Source organism: Carettochelys insculpta, chromosome 27, assembly GCF_033958435.1.
Source record: "Carettochelys insculpta isolate YL-2023 chromosome 27, ASM3395843v1, whole genome shotgun sequence".
NCBI classification, from domain to species: Eukaryota; Metazoa; Chordata; order Testudines; family Carettochelyidae; genus Carettochelys; species Carettochelys insculpta.
The window spans coordinates 5,160,251-5,182,603 of NC_134163.1; the positions used below are offsets into that span (position 1 = coordinate 5,160,251).

General features: G+C 55.0%; 1 protein-coding gene across 1 annotated transcript in view; it reads right to left on the minus strand.

The window, feature by feature from the left end:
• Window positions 1–6,222: 6,222 nt before the first annotated feature.
• The window catches only part of LOC142002095 (unconventional myosin-Va-like), a 44,954-nt gene continuing 28,823 nt past the window's right edge, over window positions 6,223–22,353 (minus strand). The window contains exons 21-35 of the mRNA XM_074977927.1: window positions 21,492–21,707; window positions 20,619–20,712; window positions 19,502–19,650; window positions 18,856–18,972; window positions 17,968–18,222; window positions 17,738–17,850; window positions 15,914–16,119; window positions 12,261–12,410; window positions 10,321–10,472; window positions 10,100–10,189; window positions 9,137–9,287; window positions 8,254–8,524; window positions 7,195–7,369; window positions 6,588–6,668; window positions 6,223–6,381 (exon numbers count right to left, since the gene is read on the minus strand). Of these exons, the coding sequence (XP_074834028.1) occupies window positions 6,223–6,381; window positions 6,588–6,668; window positions 7,195–7,369; window positions 8,254–8,524; window positions 9,137–9,287; window positions 10,100–10,189; window positions 10,321–10,472; window positions 12,261–12,410; window positions 15,914–16,119; window positions 17,738–17,850; window positions 17,968–18,222; window positions 18,856–18,972; window positions 19,502–19,650; window positions 20,619–20,712; window positions 21,492–21,707 (2,379 nt within the window). The remainder of the gene's footprint in view (window positions 6,382–6,587; window positions 6,669–7,194; window positions 7,370–8,253; window positions 8,525–9,136; window positions 9,288–10,099; window positions 10,190–10,320; window positions 10,473–12,260; window positions 12,411–15,913; window positions 16,120–17,737; window positions 17,851–17,967; window positions 18,223–18,855; window positions 18,973–19,501; window positions 19,651–20,618; window positions 20,713–21,491; window positions 21,708–22,353) is intronic.

Sequence of the window (22,353 nt, forward strand, 5' to 3'; positions counted from 1 at the left end):
AATTTGTTGGCCAACACTTTCTCAATTGCTGGACGGGTCCACTTCACAGAATACTGGACCAGCCTAATTCTTTTGTTGGCCCTTCGGTAATCAATTACCATGCAAAATTTGAAGGCTGGGGCCGCCGATCCAGGCTTTGGGATGCCCCAAGCTGGTGAGAGGTATTTACTTTTGTTAATTCTATAGCTCTTATTTTCCTTAATTAGATTGCTAATGAGCTTGTTGATCCCTGCCAAAGCTGCTGCCCCCCCCCATTGGGATAGGCTGAACTTCCAAGGATTGGGGCAAACAAGCTCAGGGGAGTGACGCTCAACTAAAGGTTCTTGTATCTCAGTGGGCAGCACCGCCAAAATCGGTTGTAATTTCAGTGCCCTAATGGCATCGATGCCCAGGATGTTCTTATCCCCAATGACCGCCCCAAACCTTAATAGCGGTCCATTGATATGTCCTAAATTGGCTTTCACCATAGGGGCCTTCCTGACCTGATTCAGCCCCTGGACATGTAATTCTACCCCAGTTTTTCGGTGGGCTACATTGGGGGTAATAACATTTATTTAGGCACCTGTATCTATTAAGAACCTCCAGTGTTTATGGCTTTTGTCTTTAATTGCAATATAGGGTCGTGAATCCTGATTTGTATCTATACTATTGGTTAAAACGTTAACATGATTCGTAGTGAATGATTTACAGTTGCAGACCCAATTTTCAGGTCCTCCTAGTCGTTTTTTGATTGAGTACTTTTCCTGGGTTGGTTAGGGTGCCAGACCCGAGGAGCCAGCGGTTAGGCTGCCACCCTAGGGTTATGGCCTCCCTTTCCAGGTTTGCATTAGTCTGATTCCTTAGCTGATCAATAGATTTACCCTTCCGCGTGAGATATTCTATAAGGGCACTGCGGTACCGATGCAATACAGAGCACTCAGGAGTAGAATTGGGTTCGGGCAAAGGCTGAGATAAGGAGTCTGTAGATGTGCCACGGGTCAAATTAGAATCGTTAAAATGAACCTTAACAGGGCCATGCTGTCTCCGAGGAGTTCCGTGCTCCTCTGAGAGGTGTGGTCCCACCTGCTCCTTTATATCAGAATTTAGGCGATGGGAGGAGTTTATGTCCGGGAGATCCTCCTCAACATCAAAAAGATGACTCACATCTTGGCCCTCCACCGACCTGAGCCAGAGAGCAACCCCAGGATCCTTGAAAGGTAACCCCAAACCACCGGCTCTAATAGTCGCACCAGATATAGGTAGTCTGGTGTAACCTTGAATGTAAATACAATACAATGGAGACTGAGCCTGCTCCCGGGTCAGACCGATGGGGGCGCCTGGAACAGGGGCCCAATCCATAGCTGCCAACCCAGCTATGGCCCGAATCAAGTCTTTGGAAGTCTTAAGGCTGTTTGTTGGGATACTTGTGGCCTGCAGGGAACTCTTATTAAGGAGCATGGCCAAGGCCGGCACCATTATAGGCCATGTTCTATTCACCTGCAGGTCTCGGAGTGAGCACCCTTTACCACGCCACGAAGCGTTCGTGGCTAGGTAATTGGCTTCAGCCCGAGAGAGCCACTCTTGTGCATGTTCAAGAATGAGTCTGCTGAACCACACCACAGGTGACTCTCCCGGCTGTCGCTTGGTGTCATCTGACAGAGTCTTTAGTTCAGCCTTGGTCCTTTCCCGCGAGACAGTAGTTTGTGATGTCTCCTGAGTCTCATGGTCTGTAACCGTCTTTGTGATCATTACAGGATAGGCAGACGCGGAAGAGGTACCTGATTGGGAGTTTTGATCCTCCTGAGATTCCTGATTGGTTTGTTCCTGATTATTATATTCATTAATCTGGGCCAGTGCTACCCCAAACTGGGCTTTCAGTTTGGAAATGGTGTCAGCTGCTTTTAATTGTTGAATCGGGACTTGTATTAATTCTTTTTTGGAATATTTTGTTCTCCCAAAGGCACCTCTCTTCTCGGTAGAAGCGAGGGCATCAGCCCATTGTCTGATCAAATCAGTCGCCTTTGGGGAAGGAGTAATTAGCCGCAGTAACTCATCTGGTTTACATGATAGATTAATCTTTTTCATGATCTCTTTTACCTTAGCCAAAGACTCCTCTGCCGAATCGGGCTGAGGGTCTTTAGTAGATATTGCCATAATGGAGAGGGAATTATCAGGAGAATCAAAAGATATGCTATTATGACACTCCAGCAGGCAAGCTAGACCAGGTAATGTTATATTAATCAAGTAAATTTTTTCCTGACCATCTTTCTTAATGATAATTTTGATAGTCAGATCCTTGTCCATTAGCCTCCTCCTTGTGAAGGAGGAGGTGTTGAGTCTCACTGTCCGTGCAAGCACCAACCCTCCAGGGAAACGGAGCCCAATCCCCCGAGGCGGAACATCTCCAGGCAAAGGGTTCGAGAGGGATTGTGGGTCCCGGCATCCCATCCTCATCGCCATGATGGGACTCTCTGGATGGTTAGGTAAATAATATTTAAATGAGTCCCTGAATAAGGGAGCAAACTCCCTGTGTGTTCAAGGCCAGGACCCAGACCAAATCCCTGCTACAAAACCCAGCCAGGATAATGCCCGCCCAGGTAAGTTTCTGGACTCCGCCCTGAGCCTCTGGGAAAGGAGTAGCTAGCAGGAACAATGAGATAAGGACAAGGGTGAAAGGACAAAAAAAAAAGGTAACTAAGATCTTTATTAAGGAACACAACGAGGTCAGGATGCAACAAGTAACAGTTTAAAGTACAACCTTATTTACACTCTTAATACCTACACTTATGTTTGACACTGTATCCATTTTGAGTCTTGCTCCTTAATTCTTGAAATTGATTTTATTATTCTGCAAGGCAAAAGCTTTGGTTACTGGAGCAAGGATAGAGGGATTTAGGAATGAGGGTTGTTGGGAGTTTAGAAATCCCCACTGTCTCCTTCCAAAGCTGGAGTGGGAGTGCTAAACCCCACTTCCGTGAAGGGTTGGGTTGCTAGCCTGACCCAAGGGGTTGGTACCCGAGAGCCAGTCAGGACTGTCCCTTTATTTTGTGGGGGTCCCCAGTACCATCTAATGGGCCCAACTAAGTGAACCTGGGAGGCGTATACTCTTCCTCAGGTCACTGGGGTAGGATTGACAGCTAAGGGAGGCAATGCCTTGTCCTGCAGTTTATTTGAAGGAGGTAAGTAAGGGGAAAGGGTAGAAGGTAAAGGGTTAGTTAAAACTTAAGAGCAACACATTATAACAACCTACACTTACTATGAACATCAGTTATGAAACGTGCCGAAGCTTGGCTAATAGGGTGAACCCTGCCTGGAATGTCCAGGCCTGACCTCAGGGGATCAGGCCCCCGGGCACTTCCACCCCCTTGTCAGAGGAAGGAACAACAGGGAAGCAACCCCCTGTTCCCTTGTAGAGGGTCCCAGTTACCCAGGTGGGAGTGAATGTAAAATAGGTATATAGCTATATTAAGGTAATTTTTACATGTCCAGTCCAGTAAGAGTCCAGGCCAGTAGTGGTGAAGTGTTGACAAGATGGCAGGCGGCGGGATCGAAGGTGCCGCTGTGATGGCAGGCCCTGGGCTTCAAACAGGCAAGCATGCAGTACCTCACCCTAGTGGTGAGGCCAGGTCGCCGCTCACCTGATTCACCTGAGGGCTGATTGTTGCTTCTTGAGGCTAGAGAGTGGCAAGGCATGATGGTGTGAAGACACTGCTTCAGGCCACAAGGCAGCTCAGGGCCCTGTCAGCGCTGGCTGATGTGGCTAGGTGTAATCAGCCAGGCAGTGATTTCGCTCTGTTCAGTACTGCTCAAAGGCGAGTGCTGAGGTGATTTTTAGCTCTATGCCCCTTAGGGCTGGCCTAAGGTTTTGGCAGACACCGCTCAGAAGCAGCCAGCGCCTCCCTATGCAGGGTAACAGAAGCAAGTCTGTGTCCCCCAGGGCTGCAGAATGCCCAAAGGTACCTACTTATATAGATCAAACTCATACATGATTCATAAGCTAATTTCCATATGAAGGTTCTAAACATTTGCTTTCAAACAGGTCCTCCGGGCCAGGGAAGCTTCTAGAAGCTGTTCACCTGTGCCCAATGAGGAGCCTGGATTTCAAATCCATGATTCTGAGGTGTTTGTGAATTCAGGTTACCAGGGAAACCAACTGACACAGAGTGACGGTTACAGGGGGCTGCTAAATGGCAGCCTATGTATCCTTTAGGGTCTACCTGCCCCTGCAATGATGTTTAATGGCCACAGGCTTGTTTCCCCTGGCTCACGGGGACGATTATGCCTGAGGGATGAAAAATCCCCGACAGGTCCTACAGTGAGAGTAGGGGACAGGACTTGATGACCTCTTAAGGTCGCTTCCTGTCCTAGTATTCAGTGATGGGTACATTATATATGCACATTTTTATATAAACACTCACACACCTGTGTGTGTGAGAAAAATAATGGTTGCCTATGACAACTTGGGTTCTTAACCATGGTAGGATGGCTACTTTTTAGTTCTAGATGCTTGAGCACAATTAAAATGCAATACTATTGTTCTTCTACTCAAGTGGTTTTCCAGAAGGCTACTTTGACTTTTGACTGACTAAGAGTACTAACTCTTGACAGTGGGTTGGGCCAGATGACCAGGGAAGGCTGAGATTGTGTGTGTAAAACACACACCCCTCAGCAGGACAGCAAATGCACTTTTGAACTGTAAGGCCTTTTCCTAGAACACCTTTGCTACTGATTAGTGTGCAGAAACACACCCAGGCTTTGAGCAGCTCACTATTTTGTTGCTGTGTGTCTCCTCCACTAGCCTCTTCTTCCAGCTGCTAAATCTTAGTGCCTATTACTTTCTAATATTTGGAGGTAGCAGAGTCTTTCAGACTTGAGTATGAGCATCACCTCCATAACCTTCCCTGCAGGCATGGAGTTTTGTCTTGTGCACAAATACAGATCTGCACCTTTGTTCAGCTGTGTACCACTATGGAGCCACTCCCAGTTACTAGAAGGTATTTTTAACCCCCCCCCCCCCTCCCCCACAGTGCTGGGCCTCCTTCCCACCTCACCCTGGGGCCTGGTGGGGCTGTCTGCCACACTGCCCTCTATCAAAACCTGAAGTAACAGCCAAGTCCCAGGGCTGGGGAACCAGCCTATCCAGCCCAGCCAGGCAGGAAGCCTGGAACAAGAGCTGGCTCCAGGTGCCCAGGCTAGCTGGGGCCAGGATGTGGAGCTCAGGCCACATGCGCTCCAGGCCAGCTCAACTGCTGACTCATCTGTTGCCAGGAAACTGGTCCTTAGCCCTTAGGGATAGCCACCTGTGTTAAGTGCCCTTGGTCTAAAAGCCCCAGAATCTGAGCAGCCTGGGGCCTGCTGGAGAGAGACCTGGCACAAGCTCTAGTGAGGGTACATGCAGTGCCTGACACACCCTCCTTGCCCCTTCAGTTAGCAGCAAGTCAAATGATGCATGGCCTCAAACCTGTCACTAGAGCAGAGCTCCCAGTGCAACTGCTCCCTGCCCCAGCCCCTCTCCCCAGGTGCCTGAGAGCTTGGGAAGCCCAGCCCCGGGACCAGCAACTCCTGGAAAGCAGAGCCCAGCCTGTGGCTTCGAAACTAGACTTTTATTCACTTCTCATTTTTAAAAGTCATTTTACTGAACACTGGTCCTGGCTTTTCTCCCATGCCCTTGCAGTAAGAGGGGGAAACACCCCGGAGACATCCCTATGGGTGCCAGCCCAAGCTAAGCCCCCTTCCCTGGTAGTTGCCCAACTGTGGCCAGGCAGGGAGTCCCCACTGCTGCTGAGTGGGCAAGGACTTCATCTGAGCACTGGAGCAGGTTTAAGTGTTGCAAATCCAGCTCGCCTTCTTCCCCAAGCCCATCCCCCTGGGCCAGTGAGGTCAGCAGCTCCAGTGGGTAGCACAAGTCCAGGAACACACCTTGTGTACAGACTGGGCTGTGCAAGGGAGGCACCTTCACCCTCATGCACAGCATTCTCTGAAGGCCTCTTGCTGAAAAGCCCTCCAGCAGGGAGGGGAAAGGTGTGCATGCTGTAGAGCAGGGCCACAAGCATGCGCCAGAGGAAATTCCCATACTTCGAAGTTTTACAATGCCAGTTCCAGCACACTGTGGAGCCAGCCTTGTGGCGCAGCCTCACTCCCATGCCCTGAAGTCTCAGCCCAAAGGCATTTCTCCCCACCTCAGGATCTAGCTGCTGGTCATGTATGTGACCTCTTCCACCCTGGAGCAGCCTCGTATGCCACTCACACCCAGGTCAGGAACGTCAGGTCCAAGCTATCAGGGATGCAGATCTCATCCAGGTGCACAGGGGAGCAGGAGAAGGGCAGGTGCACAGGGAACAGGTGAGCTGTGTCTACTAGCAGCTGGCAGGGCCCAGCTGGGGATCGGGCAGCCAGGCGGTTCTGCGTGGGGACACAATCCATCAGTCCAGCCACCAACACGAGCACCCCTGCCCCCAGCTGGAGGGGTTCAGGCCCCCACCCTTCTGCCATCAGGTCTCCCAGAGGCAGGTGAAAGACACAGCTCAGAGGCCTGGGGACATCCCAAGGCTGCTCCGGGCCCTGCAGCAAACACAGCAGCAGAGGGGACAGGCCAGGGACTCACTCACCTCTACACTGCTGATGAAGCTGGGGCTGATGCGCTCCTCCAGCCCGGCAGCAGGGGTGTAGGCCCGCAGGAGCTTCATGACCTGCAAGGAGGGAATCGCCAAGGTGATGGGACTGGATGTCAGGTGGGCAGCAGCACACTGTGTGGAGGGGCACCAGACCCATGCTGGGGCTTAGGCAGTCTACTATTCCCCCTCTCCAAGTCCCTTCCAAGCCCACCAGCACAGCAATCCCTGAGCACAGATGGGGCCCATCCAGCTCCTGTGCCAGGGCCTGCAGGAAGCTGAGTCCTCAGGGGACAGAGAAGGGACCTCAAGTAGCCTCCCAACTGGTAGAGCTGGGGTGGTCAGAGAAGGAGGGCATCAGAGGTGGGCCCCAGAATGACCAGGACTACTTGGGACTCCTTGGGGCTGAGTTGGAGCAACATCCTAGTCCCAGCCCCCCAGAGCCAGTCCCCTTGGTCCTCCTGGGCTGCATGGTCCCCTGAAGGCTGAGTTACCCAGATACTGCCCCCCAGTTTCATTTCCCACTTTGAAGAGTGCTGATCCCCTGTAGCCTGGTGTGGCAGGGACAGTCAGCCTCCTGACAGCTCCCAGAGCAGCCAGCTACCTGCAGCCTGGACAGCGCCGTGCACAGGCAGCAGATTGCATCCGCGTCCTCCGCAGTTGCCTTCTTCACCTGCAGCAGCTGCGCGGCCTGGATGAGGGGCTGCAGCACCTCTGTGGCGCTGCTTTGCTGGAGGCCCCTGGCCCGCAGCCACTCCTCCAGCTGGCTCACGTTGTACCTGGAAGAGCCATACAGAGGCTGCAGCTGGATACTTGGCCCCTGGAGAGGCCCCCAGTTGCAGAAATGCTGCAAGGGCTGATTGGTAGTACTCAGCATGGGGGAGGGGGTGGCATTTGGGCCAGGAGCAGAGGGGGTGGAAGTGGCTGTAGCTCAGATCTGTCGGCAGGGGGCTCCGAAGCATCAGCCCCAGGCTATCCCGAGTTCAGTCCCCCACAGGGCCAGGCATCCCATTGCCCAGAGTTGTGGGGGGACTCCTGTTTGAGAACCAATTTTCCCTTCCCCTCGCTGGGGCCCAGGTCTCCCCACTACATGGGCCAGCCCCTGGCTAGTTAGGCCCAACCCTTTCAGCCCAGTGGAGGGACTAGGGCCACCAAGAGCCAAATAAGTCCAAACCCAAATCAGGTCAGCGAGAGGAAGTAATTCCCAGTGGTTAGGTACTAGCATGGGCCACAGAAGGGACTTAACCCCAGCTGTCAGAGCCACTCTGGACCTCTGTTCCCACGCTGCATGGGGGGGTGGGGAGGAATGGCTGCTCCCAGTATCCATAGGATACCCAGTCAGACTGAGGTGCCCCCACAACAGGAGCAGAGCTGGAGAGTAGCTGGGAGCAGTGGCACCAGTGGGGGCTGGGCATTCTAGCTTTTCTTCCCTCTCCAGATGCTAACAGCCACCCAGGTAACACCAGGCCTAAGGGGAGGGAAGCAGAGGTTGCTCTTCCACCAGGACTCAGGTGGGCTTGGCTCCTAGTCCCTCTCCACGGAGGATGTGCCAGGCCAGGTGCAGCACCCACAGACCTGGGACAGCAGCTGTAGCCCAGGGTTACAGGAGGCCACCTGGGCACTTGGCACTGCCCAGGCTCTCCCTGGGAGCACCAGGACTGACCTGAGCTGCACGCCTTGGCTCCAGGAACAGGCATCCCGCCTCAGCAGCAGGTAGTTGAGGGTCACGCCACTGATGGTGAAGAGCAGCTGCCGGAGGGCCTGGCCCACGACTGCAGGCGCCAGCTGGTGCTGCTCCAGCACCGCATGGAAGGAACTGAGCTGCTGGAGGAGTGAGTCCAGCGTGTAGGTGGGAGCCACCAGTGGCCTGCGGGTGCTACAGGGTCTGGCCGACGACAGGCCTGGGATAGTCTCACTCTCCAGCATGGCGCTGACTGGCAGGGCAGAGGGGAAGAGCGTGAGCTCAGCTGGCTGGGGCAGGGTGGGCTCTGGGTCAGGTGCAGCAGAAGTCTGTCCCTGACAACAAGGGGCCCAGCCTGCACCAGACAGCTCTGCCACCCCCACCCCTGACTCAGAAAGCCCCTGGAGTTGTGTATCCCCACAGGGACCTGCCATCTGGGGATCCCCCTCCCTTGCTCACTGCTGTTCAGAGCAGACTCAGCTGACTCCAGTCTGGCCCTCATGCCAGAGCACCATGCTCACGGTGTGCAGAGGCCCAGCCAGGCAGTTCACAGGGGTGGCAGAGCAGGCCCCGCTCCCCACCACCCTGCCCAGCAATTGCCTCAAATCGCCACCAGGGTACAGAGCGGGTCACTTCCCCACCCAGCTGGATCCAGGCCACACACAAACACCCAGCAGCTCACCCAGCAGGTAACAAGGTCCTTCTGACTCTGCACTGAGTGGCCAGGGCCCCTTGCTCTCGAGATGCCAGGTGTTCCCAGCCTGTACTGGCCCCCAGCCAAGCATCAGCCTTCAGTGCTGGCTGGAGTGCCCCAGGGCAGCTCCTCATGCCTGGACAGCACATGGGTGGCTCAGCCAGGACCTACCGACCATGGGCTTCAGCTTCTTCTGGGCTATGCGGATGAGCTGCTGGTAGATGTGGATGGCCAGGTCACCTAGGCTCTCACAGTGGCTGGTGAGGTTGAAGTTCCTCAGGCAGTGCTGGTTCTGCTTGGGGGTGTTGGCCAGCTGGTAGCTCTGTCGAGAGCAGACAGCTGGGCTCAGAGGCACTGGTACAGGACACAGCTGCACAGCTATACACCCTGTCCAGCGAGGGCCCTGCCTCACCCATGGGACACTGATGAGAGTTCACTTCCCTGCCTGCTTCCTGCAGGGGGCAGAGTAGAGTACCTGGCAAGGCCTGGTGTCCCCCAGTCCTCCTAGAGCTCAGGAACCACAGCCTCAGGGGATGCTCTAAGAGATCCCATGGGGGATAAAGGGGGTAGTGCAGCTGGGTTGTACATTGCCATAGAAATGTGGAGCTTGACAGGACCGAGGGGTCAGACTCCAGGCCCTGGGCTGGCCAGCCTGGTCTTGAAGCCTTCCAGTGACGGGCTGCCACAGCCTGACAGGGAGCTGGTCTCAGAACATCAATGCTCTGCCAGTCAGGAACATCCTAAGGGAGCTCTCCCAGTCTTTCCTGTCCACTGCAGGCAGAAGTGCAGGGGGTGGGGACCTGCTACAGCCCCCAAGTCACTTCCTCACGCCACCTACACCCAGGCTTATTCTGGCTGCTCTGCTGTGGACTGCAGCCACCAACCCCAAGGGATGGATAAAACAGACACAAAGCACCACTGTGCAAGGAGTGGGTCAGGACAGGCCACTGCCGCCTCAGAGCCACGGAGCCTGCCCCAGGGATGCCATCCCCCCACTGCACTGCCCACCAGCCCCTGCCCCCCTGGGTACCAGCCACATGCTGGCTGCTGGTTCTGTTCAGCTCCCTCCCTGACTGTGGGCTTGGCAGCAGCAGCCCTGAGGGAGGCTAGGCCGGCCCAGCCCTGCACCCTCACCTGGTCCCTGCTGTACTGTCTCAAGCAGTTGATAAGACAGCAGGTATTGGCAAGCCAGAGCACAGCCACCTCGAAGTCCTCACTCTGCTTCTGTGGGCAGGAGACAAGGCAAAGTATCAGAGTGGGGGTGGGGCCGGGGGGGAAGCATGGCACAAGGCAGCCATTACCACAGAGGGCTGCAGCCCTTCCCTACCCACCCCGACTCGCCAGCTCACCACTACCTTCACAGCCCTCTTGATGCCATTGACGGCAGCAGTGAAAAGCGAGTTGACCAGGTGCTCGTCATGCATGGCGTCCGCGTACCGGAGGCACATGAACAGGATGTAAGCTGGCAGCCCCGGGAGGGCCTCAGGGCTGGGCAGCAGTTTGAAGTCTGCAGGGCAAGAGGGGGATGAGTCAGCCTGTGCCCCAGACAGGAGGCCAAGTGCCATGTCACAGGCAGGAGAGCGGCCGCAGCAGGGGACGCAAGGCCAGCCTTCATGCTCGGGGCTGAACTGGGGTAGACAAGCTCCTCCTGACCTCAGCAACAGGCCTCTGACCCCAACCTGGATCTGCAGCAGGACTGACCGATTTCCCCATCATCATCATCCCCCATTAGATCTAAGCCCCAGCACTGCAGCACAGCGGCTCCCTCCCCGTCATTAACACCTCTGTGCATAGCCCCTGGGGCTTCATCGCTGCCCACTCCCCAGAGCTCCGACCTCTGGTCTGCCACTTCCCTCCCACCTGCCTGCGCGGGCTCACTCCTGGTCAGCTGCAGTCTGGGGAGGGACTGCCTGCTGCTGACAGCCCCGCTCCAGCCAAGGAGCAGACCTCACTGCAGGGTGCAGAGACCCATGCGATTGGCTTGGCACAGCCAGGTGCGCTGGCTTAGGGGTGCTGCTGGACAGAGTGCCCAAGTCACCCCCAGCTGTTTTGTCAGGACAGCCAGCAGCATATCAGCGCCTTCTGGTGCAGGCGGACACGTGCTCTGCTGGGTCTTTCACGGGGAAGCCCCCAGGTAAGCCCTGGGTGCTTGTCTCGTGGCAGCCAGGGGGATATTAACATGTACCCCCTGCAGCTCTTGCTCTTTCCATGAGGTGCACACAAGGGCAGACCGAGTTAAGTCCCTTTGCTAACCTTGAGAGCTCTGTCCTTGCACAGACCTGCCACCACCTTGGCCTTGGACACCGACACTAACCAGAGCTGGGCTGGAGACCTTGCATCCCCTGCAGATGCCCTCACCTCACCATTAGCAGACAGAAAATCCCTCTCCGAACAAAGCCTGAGCCAGTGATGGTGGTCACCCTGCCCTGCCTGGAGGAGGCAGTTAGGCAGGACTTCAAACCCAGCTTCACTCACACTGTGCACAGCTCCATTCAAGCCAGCTCATTTGCTCCATGGTCCTGCCTGGATGCCAGCCAGCAATCCTAGCCACATTCCACCCAGCATTACCCCACAGGTTTGCTTTTTTTGCCTCACTGCATAGCCTTGAGGTGTTCCAGCCCAGAAGTGGATGCTTTTCCAGGAGCAAGAAGTAGCTGGGGCTGAAGGGGCCCAGGAGTGGTGGGTGTTGGTTAGAGATGCAAGAAGAGTGAGGGGGGCTCCCCAATGGCCTGTTCCCAGATGGGCCTCCTGAGAAGCTAGTGTGGTTAGAAAGCCACGTGCAACACAGCAGCTTGGGAAGCACAATGCCCAAAAGCAGCAGCCCAGGAAGGCTCAGAGGGGGAAGACACCTCCAAGCAGACTAAGCTCCCTCTTCCTCCCTCCTGACCAGCTGTCATGCTGCTAAGTGATCCCCATTTCACCTGTCCTCACATCAGCCCTAGTCTAGGCCTGCCAGCACCTTCCAATGAGTTTTTCCTGGACAGTGTTCCAGGTGCAGCCTCAGCGTGGTCAGGGACCAGCACCACATTGCTGCAGCATTGGTCAGGTGCCACGAGCTGGCAGCTTTGCGCTGGCCTCGTGCTGTGGTTCTAGATCAGTAAGGGTCATGTTTGCTAGAGACAAGCCACTGGACAGCACAGTCCTGGCCCCTCCAGCTCTAGGAGAGGTTGGTGCTAATGCTGGGCTCTATGTGCAGGGCTCAAGGGCAGGGGCATGGGGACCAGCTTGAGCCAGGACTTATGCTGCCATGTAGACAGACCCTGAACCCCAAACACCCCAGGGGCTTCATCCTCACCTGTGATGACGGTCCTGATAAGGCGTCCCTCATCCTCTGCTTTGCACCCCAGCATGCCCTCAAATGCCCTGGCTGGCTGCAGGACAACAAGGGACCTTTCCACTGTTTCTACCTTCACCTTCTGCTCCAGCCACAATGCCTTTCTGTTAGCTGCACAGGAGACAGAGCAAGAATGTCACTTGGGAGTCTGGTTACAAGGCCCCAGGACCAAGCTAGAGGTTGCTCAGGCCAGTGGGAAGGGTGGAAAATGGTCCCTCAGGGTTGAGAAGAAGCCATGCACCCTGTACAGGATGCTGCCCAGCAGCCCTGCAGAGCTGCCACTGGCAAATTAAGGAGTGAGCAAGTGAAGAGTTAAATCTGCAACTGTCCAGTCAATCTCAGCTGCCTAAAACCCAGCCAACACCTCTCCCCATCAGCATCCTCTGCCCCCAGTGCTGGGGGTGGGCTCATGCCCTAAGGAGGAGATCAGCAGGTAGTGCTTGCTGCTCTAGAGCCCACACTAGACAAGTGGCCACCAAATCAGAGCAGCCTGACTCTGGAATGTACCATCTGGGGTCTGCAGCTCTGGAGAGGGGGCACAAGGGAGCACGCCAAGGTGACAGGTGAAAGAACAAGGGTCTGAAGTTAGGGTAGGAAGTGTAGGTTGAACATTGGATAAACTACTTCACCAGGAGGGTGGTGAAACACTGGAATGTGTTACCAAGAGAGGTGGTAGATTCTCCATCACTTGAGGTTTTTAAGTCCCAGCTTGGCAAGGTCCTGGCTGGGATGACTTAGTTGGGGTTGATCCTGCTTTGGGCAGGGGGGTGGACTAGATGACTTCCTGAGGTCCCTTCCAGCCCTAGGATTCTATGATTCGCAGCCTCTCCAAGCCTGGAGATTCATGGAAAGGCTGCGTGGGCGCTTTCCTACTAGCAAGATGACAAAGTGAGCCCAGAATAGCAGCTCAGAAAAGTCACTTTGTCAGGTTCCTTTCTGCTTCTTGCCTGCACAGCAGCTCCCCTGCAGAGGGGTAGCGATGCCCCATGGCAGAAACACTGCCATAAGCTTAGCCCATGGTGAACAGCTGGGACCCTCTGTGGGCACAGGGCACCTCATTTAGGCAGTTGAATGAGACAGGCAAGGGAGCGCCATGACTCAGGCCCAGCCTGTTTGGTGCAGGGCCTGGCAGTGCCACCACCCACCCCACCACCCAATTTGGAGCACAGGCACATCCCACTGGCTCACTGCTCTAGCACCACGTGCCAGCTGGGAAGGGGACCTAGGTGAGGTATGGAATTGGGAGTGCAACTGTGCTAGGCCCCCAGCCTAGCCCTTCTGAGGCACCACCTGCCTGTGAGATCTTGGATTTGCTTCATGGAGGTTTTCAGCTGCCTCCGTAGCTGGAGCATGCTCCTCTCCTGCCTCGCCAGCTGATCTGCCAGGTCCTGGGGCACAGAGGAAAGGATATAGTGTGACGTGAGTGGATTCAAGTCTATTATGAAAGCCATTTTTGTAACCATTGTATATAGTGTCACCAAATCTTATGCCAGGTGGCTCGAGCGAGGTGTCTACTGGAAGCTGGTAAACAGATTCTGGGCTTTGTGTCATGTTCATATATGAAGTTCTACATATCGGCTCTATGGTTGTATTAGAAATGTTTTAGTGATGGAGTTTCCCAATAGGAGGGGAGATCCCCACTCCAGCCAGGATGATTGACCCAAACCAAAAAGGCTCAGACCTCAAATGCACATCTCATTAACAGACTGCCATTGGAAGCATTCCAGGTGACAGACTCAGCTTACCCGAGTCAGGCGATCCTCACTCTCCAGTGCCTGATGGGAAGGACTTTCCCCTCCACTGGAAGAGCTACAAGAGGGGCTCAGGGAGGGTTCATCTGAGTTTTCAGCCACCGTGAGCTAAGCCTGTCTGACCTGGGGGGTGGGCATCCCTCAAAAAGGGGGTTTACAAAAAAGCTTTCAAGAATCAGCATGTAACATTGCATCAGTATCTGTAATTATGTATGTAATATCACTAAACAGCTTCTCTCTCACGCTGTCCTCGGTTAATAAACCTTTAGATTCTAAAGTATTGGCACAGCTTTTGAGTAAGAGCCAAGTATATACTGACCTGGGACTATGGCTGAACCTTTTGGGCCTAGAAAATCTGTGCAGTGTTGGTGAAAGGTACTTGGGTGGGGCAGGATGCATTGCTGGTCAGGGCATTCTGAAGTATCTGGGAAATCTGTCAGTCAGTTTGATTGTGTGGCTTCTGGCTGGCCAGCGGGGCTGGCAGAGGTATTTCCGTGGCTGGTTGGATTTGCCTTAGTGAGAAGGAAAGCCCAGCCTGGGGCTGTAGTGGCCCAGTTTTAAGCAAAGATATCCTGGTTTGATTTCTTTAGCTGTGCCCAGAACCCCTGTCATTACAGATAGTCCAGAGGCTGTACCCCAGGCAGCTTGTGGGGGTGGGAGGGAGGGAGCACCTCACTTTCGAGAAAGTCTTCCCAGCTAGCAACAAGACCTCTTAGGACAGGCCTGGCAGCAAAGGAAGAGCAGCCAGCCCCTGTGCTGCCCCCTCCAGGGGACACATTATGTCTCCATGTGTTGTATGAATCCTCCACCCAGTCCAATACACCACAGCTGTAAGCGCTGCACCTTTCAGTCATTGCTGGGTTAAGTCCTGTAACTTTCTGTATACTTTAACAATAGCTTCATTTTCTAGCTTTAGCTTTGTTCTATGTAGTTCTACTTTGTTTCATAAAGTTTTGTAGCAGCTGCTGGGTCTATATTAAGTATTGTATGTTAATAAAACTGTTTATGGATACAAACAAACAGCCAGGACAGATTTACGGTAAGAGAAAACAGCTCATTTCAGAGAAAACATTCCTAACGCATGCAATGGAAGAAGTGTGAATATGGCTGTGTGCAATGAACAGTCCCTGAAGCCAGCCTGCCTGGACAACCAGCTGCTAGAGAATGATGGGTGGGTTCTTTTGCAAGGCTCATTGCCTAAGAGAGAGAAAGGGCCCCCAAAGTCCCATCTGCTGTTAGCTGACTTTCAGCCACACAGTGTCCTGGGGTGGTGGGACAGGACAAGAGCTATGGACAAACAAAGATGGGTGTAAAGCCATAGGGAAATTTCTTGCCATCCCCTCTCCACAGGAGTTAGTCTCTTCTGGCTGGGGAGACAGGAGGTGACCCAGGGCCCTGAGCTCCTCCCTGCTCTCCCCAGGCTGGCTGGTACTGCTCGAGTGCTACACTGCCAAGGTGGTGGCGGGGGGGTGGGGGGAGGAGTGTACAATCAGTTCCCCATGTTGGATTCATTGCTGCAGCCAGACACACTGGACCCGCTATGCCTTGGCATCATCTGCTGTATCTATGCAACTCTTTGCCTGCCTGAGTGGGTGTGTGCTTGAAAGCTAGTTTCCTTTAGTCCAACAGCGGTATTTAATAAGATCCATTGATGTGTAGCCCTGGGGTGGGCTCTAGTGTAAAATAAGGGAACACCATGGAGACCAACTCCCAGCATGCAACACCCCATCAACGGGGCAGCTGGAAGAGGCAGGGTTGTGTGCATGCCCCCAGGGCATTTACCCAGCATGCCTAGCAGCACAGAGTCTTTTTGGCAAGCAAGCATCTAAGTGTATGCCCAAGCCCTGCATGACTCCCGCCCACCTTCCGCCTCAGCCTTTACCAGGTTCTCACTCTTCAGCTGGACTAGCTGGTGCTGGAGCCCATCTTCTGCCCAGTTGTGCTGGAAGTCCTGGATCAGGCTCTGCTGCTGCTTACTCAGCTGCTTCAGGGACTGGATGTCCAGACGGAGGCCCTCCAGCTCCTGCTCATGCTGCTGCTGCTGCTCTTGCAGCTGGCTCTCAAGCAGCCTGCCAAGAAGGGCAGTAGCTTGGAGGTTCCAGTGATTGGCTCCCTGGGCAGGACCCTGCTGAGGACTCAAATCTCTACACCTGCAAGTTATCCCCATTTTACAGCTAGTGAAACTGAGGCAGCAGTTGAGGCAGCTCAACTTACAGCAGCTCAGAGGCAGAGATTGAAATGCAACCCAGAAGACTTGACTCTACATACACTGCTCTGAGCCAAGCACAGATCATGAGGGCCCACAACCAGATGCAAACTTTCTGCTTCAGGAGCAGAATGGAACTTTGCTCAGTTCTTTCGGGCACTAAAGGAGAGGACTTAGAAAAAAGGGCTACAAAATACAAGCTAAGCTTGCTCTGTAAATGTCTGTTAAATCCAAGGAACGGGAGCCATCTTGTATCAGAAGATGTGCAAGAGATGCTAGGCTCGTACTGTCCCTATCCCAGGGCAATGCCATCCCCCTTGTTAAATGACAATAGCCTCCCACAAGTGGGTGATTAGATACAAGTCACTGGAGTTTAAGCCCAAACCCAGGAGGTGGAAATTAAAAAGTCTTCACTTCCAGCTGGATGAGCTTTTCCTGAAGGCCCCTGGGCACCCAGGCAGGTCTCGGGGCTGCACTACCAAGTAGTGTTTACTCTTGGCTTCACCAAGGACTTTTGGTGGCCTCATTCAACTGACCTCACCTAAGCTTTGGGCACAGAAAACTTGACTGTTAAACTCATAACAAGGCCTGAATTCATCTGACTTGACGCCTTCAACCTTCAATAAACTGAAGTCACAGGTGGCATGCCCCTGGCCCCAGCAAAGAGCCTCAGAGCAAGAAATAAGGGGGTGGAGCCCGGGGGTGGTACCAGGCCTATGTTTTGGGAGGTGCAGCTTGCCCCCCACCCCCATCCTGTAATAGCAACTGCCCATGACTGAAATGCTTCTGCCAAATAAACACAGTATTTGGTTTTGGAACTACCACTCTGGTGTCTCATGGGACTTGTAGTTCACCGGCTTCAAGATCCCAGCCTCTTCTATGGGCCAGGCTCACCCACCTAGACTACACGTCCCATGATGAACCACTTTCTCCCTCTCCCCCACCTCCCCAGCAGCAAAGCTATAGTCTATCATGGGATGTGCGACCGGTCAGGGAGCTCATCCTCCAGAGAAGGGGAGCGAGTAGCATCCAGGCAGCCTCAGAACAGTGTTTTAAAGTGAAGGGGTTTGTTTCAAGCTCAACTATGTTAGGTTCCCCTCTCCCAAGTCTCAACATCCATAAAAAGGTTTCCAGCCAGCTCTATCTGAAGCCAGTGGAGTTAAATACAAGGTCTCTCAGCTGTCCCAGCTGAGCCTGGTTTACATTGGAGTAGCTTGTGCTGAATGTTTATGGGTGGGGAAGGGGGAAAAATCTCCCCACTTAGAATCATGCACCTCCCATTGTCAGTGCTCTGAACTAGCTCTGGCCATTCAAACCCAACCCTACCTCCGCACCACAAATGCGTCCCTGCAACCTCCATCAGCCTGCTGCTCCCTGGGACAAATCTGCACAGCAGGTTTCAAGCCTTCCTCTAGAAAATCCTGATGCTCCCAACCATTGAGCCAGAGGGGGTGGATGGGAGCAGGTCAGAAAAGACTCACTTATTGGAAACCTGGACAGCATCATAGGCATATTTCAAGTCTTCCTCCATCATGGCGTCTCCCTCAGCCATCTTCTCTGGACTCTTGTTCAGGCCCAGAAGCTCAGCGATGTTCTGCTGGGAGAAGGAGGAGACTGAGAACCTGCTATTCAGGCAGCAGGCATGTGTCAAGGACTGCCTCCCACCCCACAACTGCAGGAGCAAGGGATGCAGTAGCATGGAGAGCCTCACCCGGCGCTTGAAGATCTCAAACGGTTTCCTCTCATGAGCCAGCTGAGCCTTGGCCCTGCGCAGCTCCTCACGGGTCCTGGCCAGGTCCTCGGTGACCGTGTTGAGCTGCCCCAGGAGGAGGAGATATGCCTTCTCATACGGGTCCTGGCCACCCTCCTCCGTCAGCGAGGAGCTGGGGCTGTCTGAGGTGGCCCTGCTCCACTTGCTCATCTGCATCCAGCAGCCCCTCTCCTGGTCCAGGGGCTGCAATGGGGACTGTGGGGCAGAGGACAAGGCTAGGGGATACATTGGAGTAATGTTCTGACCTACCAGGAACCACAGACACCGGGCCGCAAGTGCCGCCGTACCCCATCATGAGTGCACCAACCCATCTGCTTCCCTCCTGAAGATGGGAGGGCATTGCACTCATGGCTGCAGGTGTGGGATGGCAGCGATGTTGCTCTGTCCCCCACAGGAACATGCCTGGGGGTCATAGCACAGCTCAGGGCAGGGGAGCAAGTGCTAAGGTTTATTCCCCATTCTGCTCCTAGGCTGTGACTTGGACAGCTCCCCCAGCAGATGAGACATTGTATGGGATGGGAGGTTCCCAACACAGGAGGCACACAGATCTGTGCACCAGGTGCTAGCAGAGGAGTGCTTAGGCTGAAGCAGACCACTCAGCAGCACAGCCCATGCAGTCAGAAGGACCTTGCTACCATTGCCAGCCCCTTTGGTGCTGTGCACACTGCTGCCACAGGGCACTGGGGGCAGGGGATGACATGACAGCCAACCCCAGGAAGCTGGCCAGTCCTGCAGGAGTGAACACTGTATGCAGCTCCTCCATGCTCCCGCACACCCTGGAACCAGGGCCAGAGCCAAAGCCAGCCCAGATAGGGAACAGCATCTCACTTCGCTCTGCTGCTCTGCATCCTCCTGGGACTGTGCCGTGGACAAGGAGGATGGGTAGCTGCATTCGGAGCCCAGGATGCTGTCAGAGGAAGGGGACCGTCGAAGGCTGGGGGTTCGCTGGTGTGGGCACAAAGAGGCATTATACAGTGGCTGAAGTGCCAGTGGGTTCAGCATGGGAGATGTCTGAGCACTCCCAGCCCTAGCTCTGCAGAGGGCACATGCTAGGTTCTTGGCCCACTAGTGACAGAGGGCAGGGCAGGCAGCACATCTGGGACCCCTCCTCCCCCAGGAATGGGAGTGGTGCTTCTCTGATTGCTGGGAGAGCATGGGGATGTGAGCCAAGGGCAGGGTCTTTCCCAGACAGATGAAGAAGCCCCCCTTGGCCTCCCACAGACCTGATCTGAGCCCCAGGGCGAGGCTGACCACAGCACACTGCCAGAGCCACTGCCAGGGAGCTTTCCAGGGCAGCATCCCAGACCTGAGTCTGGAGTGACCAGGCAGAGCCAGGACAGGGCACTTGGGCCAGCCTGTTTCTGGCCCACCTTAACATGGGCCTGCCTGGCTGTCCTCCCTGTGAGACACCTTCAGCCCCACCTCTCCATTCAGCTGCAGCCTGGCACCCCTCACTGGGAGAAGCCCAGCTCACCTTGTGGAAGACAATCTCATCCTGCAGGTTTTCACAGTGCTGCTCCAGCCGGGCATACTCTTTCACCAGGTTCTGGTAGCGAGCCCTCTCCCCCTCCAGCTGGCCCAGCAGCTCCTGGCTCTCAGCCACCATGCGCCGGCACAGCTGCTCTGCAGGGGAGGGAGGGGAGCAGAGTCCAGCACAGCCGTACACAGGGCTCTGCTCCTGCTGACTGAGTGCCCTGCAAAGGAGCCTGCCCCAGTCCAGGGGACGAACCCCAAACAGGGCTGGTTCCCTGGAGAACTCATCTCTTACTCCAGCTGCAGGAGGCCTGTGCCTGTAGCACACCCCAGCCAGGAAGCTCCTGGCCTCATCCTTCAGGCCAGCTCAAGCCATGTGCAACTCTCCTTTCCAGCTTGGTGCTTGAGGCCAGTGCAGTTGGACCCCTGGGAGGGGGCTGGGCGCAGAGCTGGGTTCATGCCATTTGGTGACTGGAAGGAGCTGTTCAGGTAGCAGCTGCCCCCCCCCACCAGGAGCTGCAGCCCAGAGTGTCCATGTTCAGGGAGCACCAAGGTGCTGTGTACAGAACAGGGGCTGGGCAGGGCCAGGAGCCCCTCCTGCCCCCAAATACTGACCTCAAGTGCAGGGAGTCTGCAGGACATACGGCACATTGCCTCAAGTTGTGAAACACCAACACCTCCATGCTCCAGCCCAGGGGGTTTATGGAACTCAAGAGCTGGTGGGGCAGCACAGTGCGGGGGGGTGGGGGTGAACAACCCATACTGGGCCTGGCCCCCCCTGAGCTGCACAGCCCCCAAAGCAGGAAGCCTGAGTCACAGATGTGCCAGCTAAAGCCAGAAGGGCCCATTTGAACACCCACCCTGTCCTGCTGAGCCCAAGGTGTGCACCTGGCTCCCCTACCCCTGCATGGAGTCCCAATCCCAGAGACAGCTGCTCATAGCCTGCAGAGTGATGTAGACTCCCTGACTGCCCACAGTGGATCACTCCAGTGCTCACCACCTGTGCCTAGGGCTGGGGAGCCTGGATTAGCATAGGCAGAATCTCATTAGGCTTCCCCAGAATTCAGGCCACACTGATTCCCGCTAGTGGTGGAACAGGGGCTGGGCAGGGGGTTTACCTTCCAGGTCCTGCGACTGCTCCATGATCTGCTGGTTTAGAGCATCCTTCTCTTCTTTCAGATTGGATTTCACAGCTTCCAGTTCAGTCAGGCGCTGGTGGGAGACAGAGGGCAGTAGGCACAGACCCTGACAGCAGTCCAGAGCTATGCAGCATGGAGGACCTGCTCTAGGGTCCTTGGGGCCAGTCAGAAGCTGCAGGGCCTCTCCATCCTTCCCCTACCCGGCCAGCCAGGTGACAGGACCCAGCACAGCTGATTTATTAGCAGGCTCATCAGAGTTCTACTTGTGAGGGATTGACTCAAGGGTTTTCACAGCTGTGAGAAACTGGTGCATGTGGGAGGAGAACTGGATTTCTTTGAAGAAAAAAAAAAAAACAACCCCCAGTGTGAAGACTCAGCGTTAAAGCTTTTAAACTCCAAAGCTGTTAGCAGCAGCATCTTATTTCAGAGACCCAGAATTGCTGGGCTGGATTTCAGACTGTCGTCTCCATTTTGACTGGAAGAATGACAGTTTGTGCCAACAGCAATATTTACCGCTAAAACCAACTACTCCTAAGCCTACAGATAGGCTAGGCTCTTCAGTCACCAGAGGATTTGCAACGAGCCTGCTTGCACCAACCCTCATCTCATGGCTGCCCTATGAGAAAGTGGAACCAGCCTACTACTGCTGCCAGCTGTTGGAGCTGCCCCATGTTCAGGGCTGGGTTTGAGTCACACCTGTGACTGCCTGGGTGGGGATCGTTGCTTTTTGGAACCAGGTCTACAGAAGGGAAGTTTCAGGGTTAACATGAAGTGGTTTTACCCTCTCCTTTTCCGCAACGCCATCACTGGCCACTTGCTAGCCAGCAACTCACAGGGCTCTCTGCCCCACACCTGTCTCAGTGCCTCCATCTCCTGGCCCAGCCTGCTCTCCGAGCTGCTCTTCTCCCACTCCAGGTGCTGCAGCTGCTCCTGCAGCTCCCAGATGCGTTTCTCCTGTTCCTTGTCCTCCTGCAGCCGCTGCACCTTGTTGTGCAACTGTGCCACCTCCTTGGTGTGGGAGGCTCGCAGGGCTGACAGCTGCTCTGAGAGGCTCTGGTTCTCCCTGGCCTGTGAGGGCAGCAGTGAGAGCCACATGAGGCCTAGTGGGTCCCAGGGCAATTCCCCCCCAAGCATTTAACAGCAGGGAACTGGTGGGGAGGAGGGGGAGGGAAATCCAGAATAGCTGCTTCAATCTCACCCCCACCCCAGTTTCCCTCCACCACACAAAGCTGAATTGCTCCCTGGAGGTGAGGTGCTAGCTGCAGTACCTCCCACAAACTGAGCAGGGGCAGCCCCAGGCCAAGGCTGGGGAAACTGAGGCACAGGAGGCAGAATGACTGCCTAAGGCCCAAACACCCAGCATCAGGGCCCAGGAGTCACGCTTTACAATCCCTGGTTACACAGGTCAGGCCAGTTCTGCCTTTACCAGGGCCTCCCTCAACTTTGGTCCAGCCTACCTGCCCTTGGCATAGGACTGGCTTCATCCCCAGGCTCTGCACAGCCTGCTCCCACCTGCCTAGACTCCCTGTGCAGGGGCTGGGCACAGGCTTGGGTCCCGGAGAGCCTGCTGTACTGTCAGAGCTCCCAGTCTGGCAGAGCATTGGGCAGTGCTCTCTGCAGGGAGGATCAGGCTGCATCAAGGTGTACAAGCTCTGGGCTCACTTGAAAGCCCCTAGTGGCACACCCAGAAGCAGGCACATGCCCCACCTGGGCA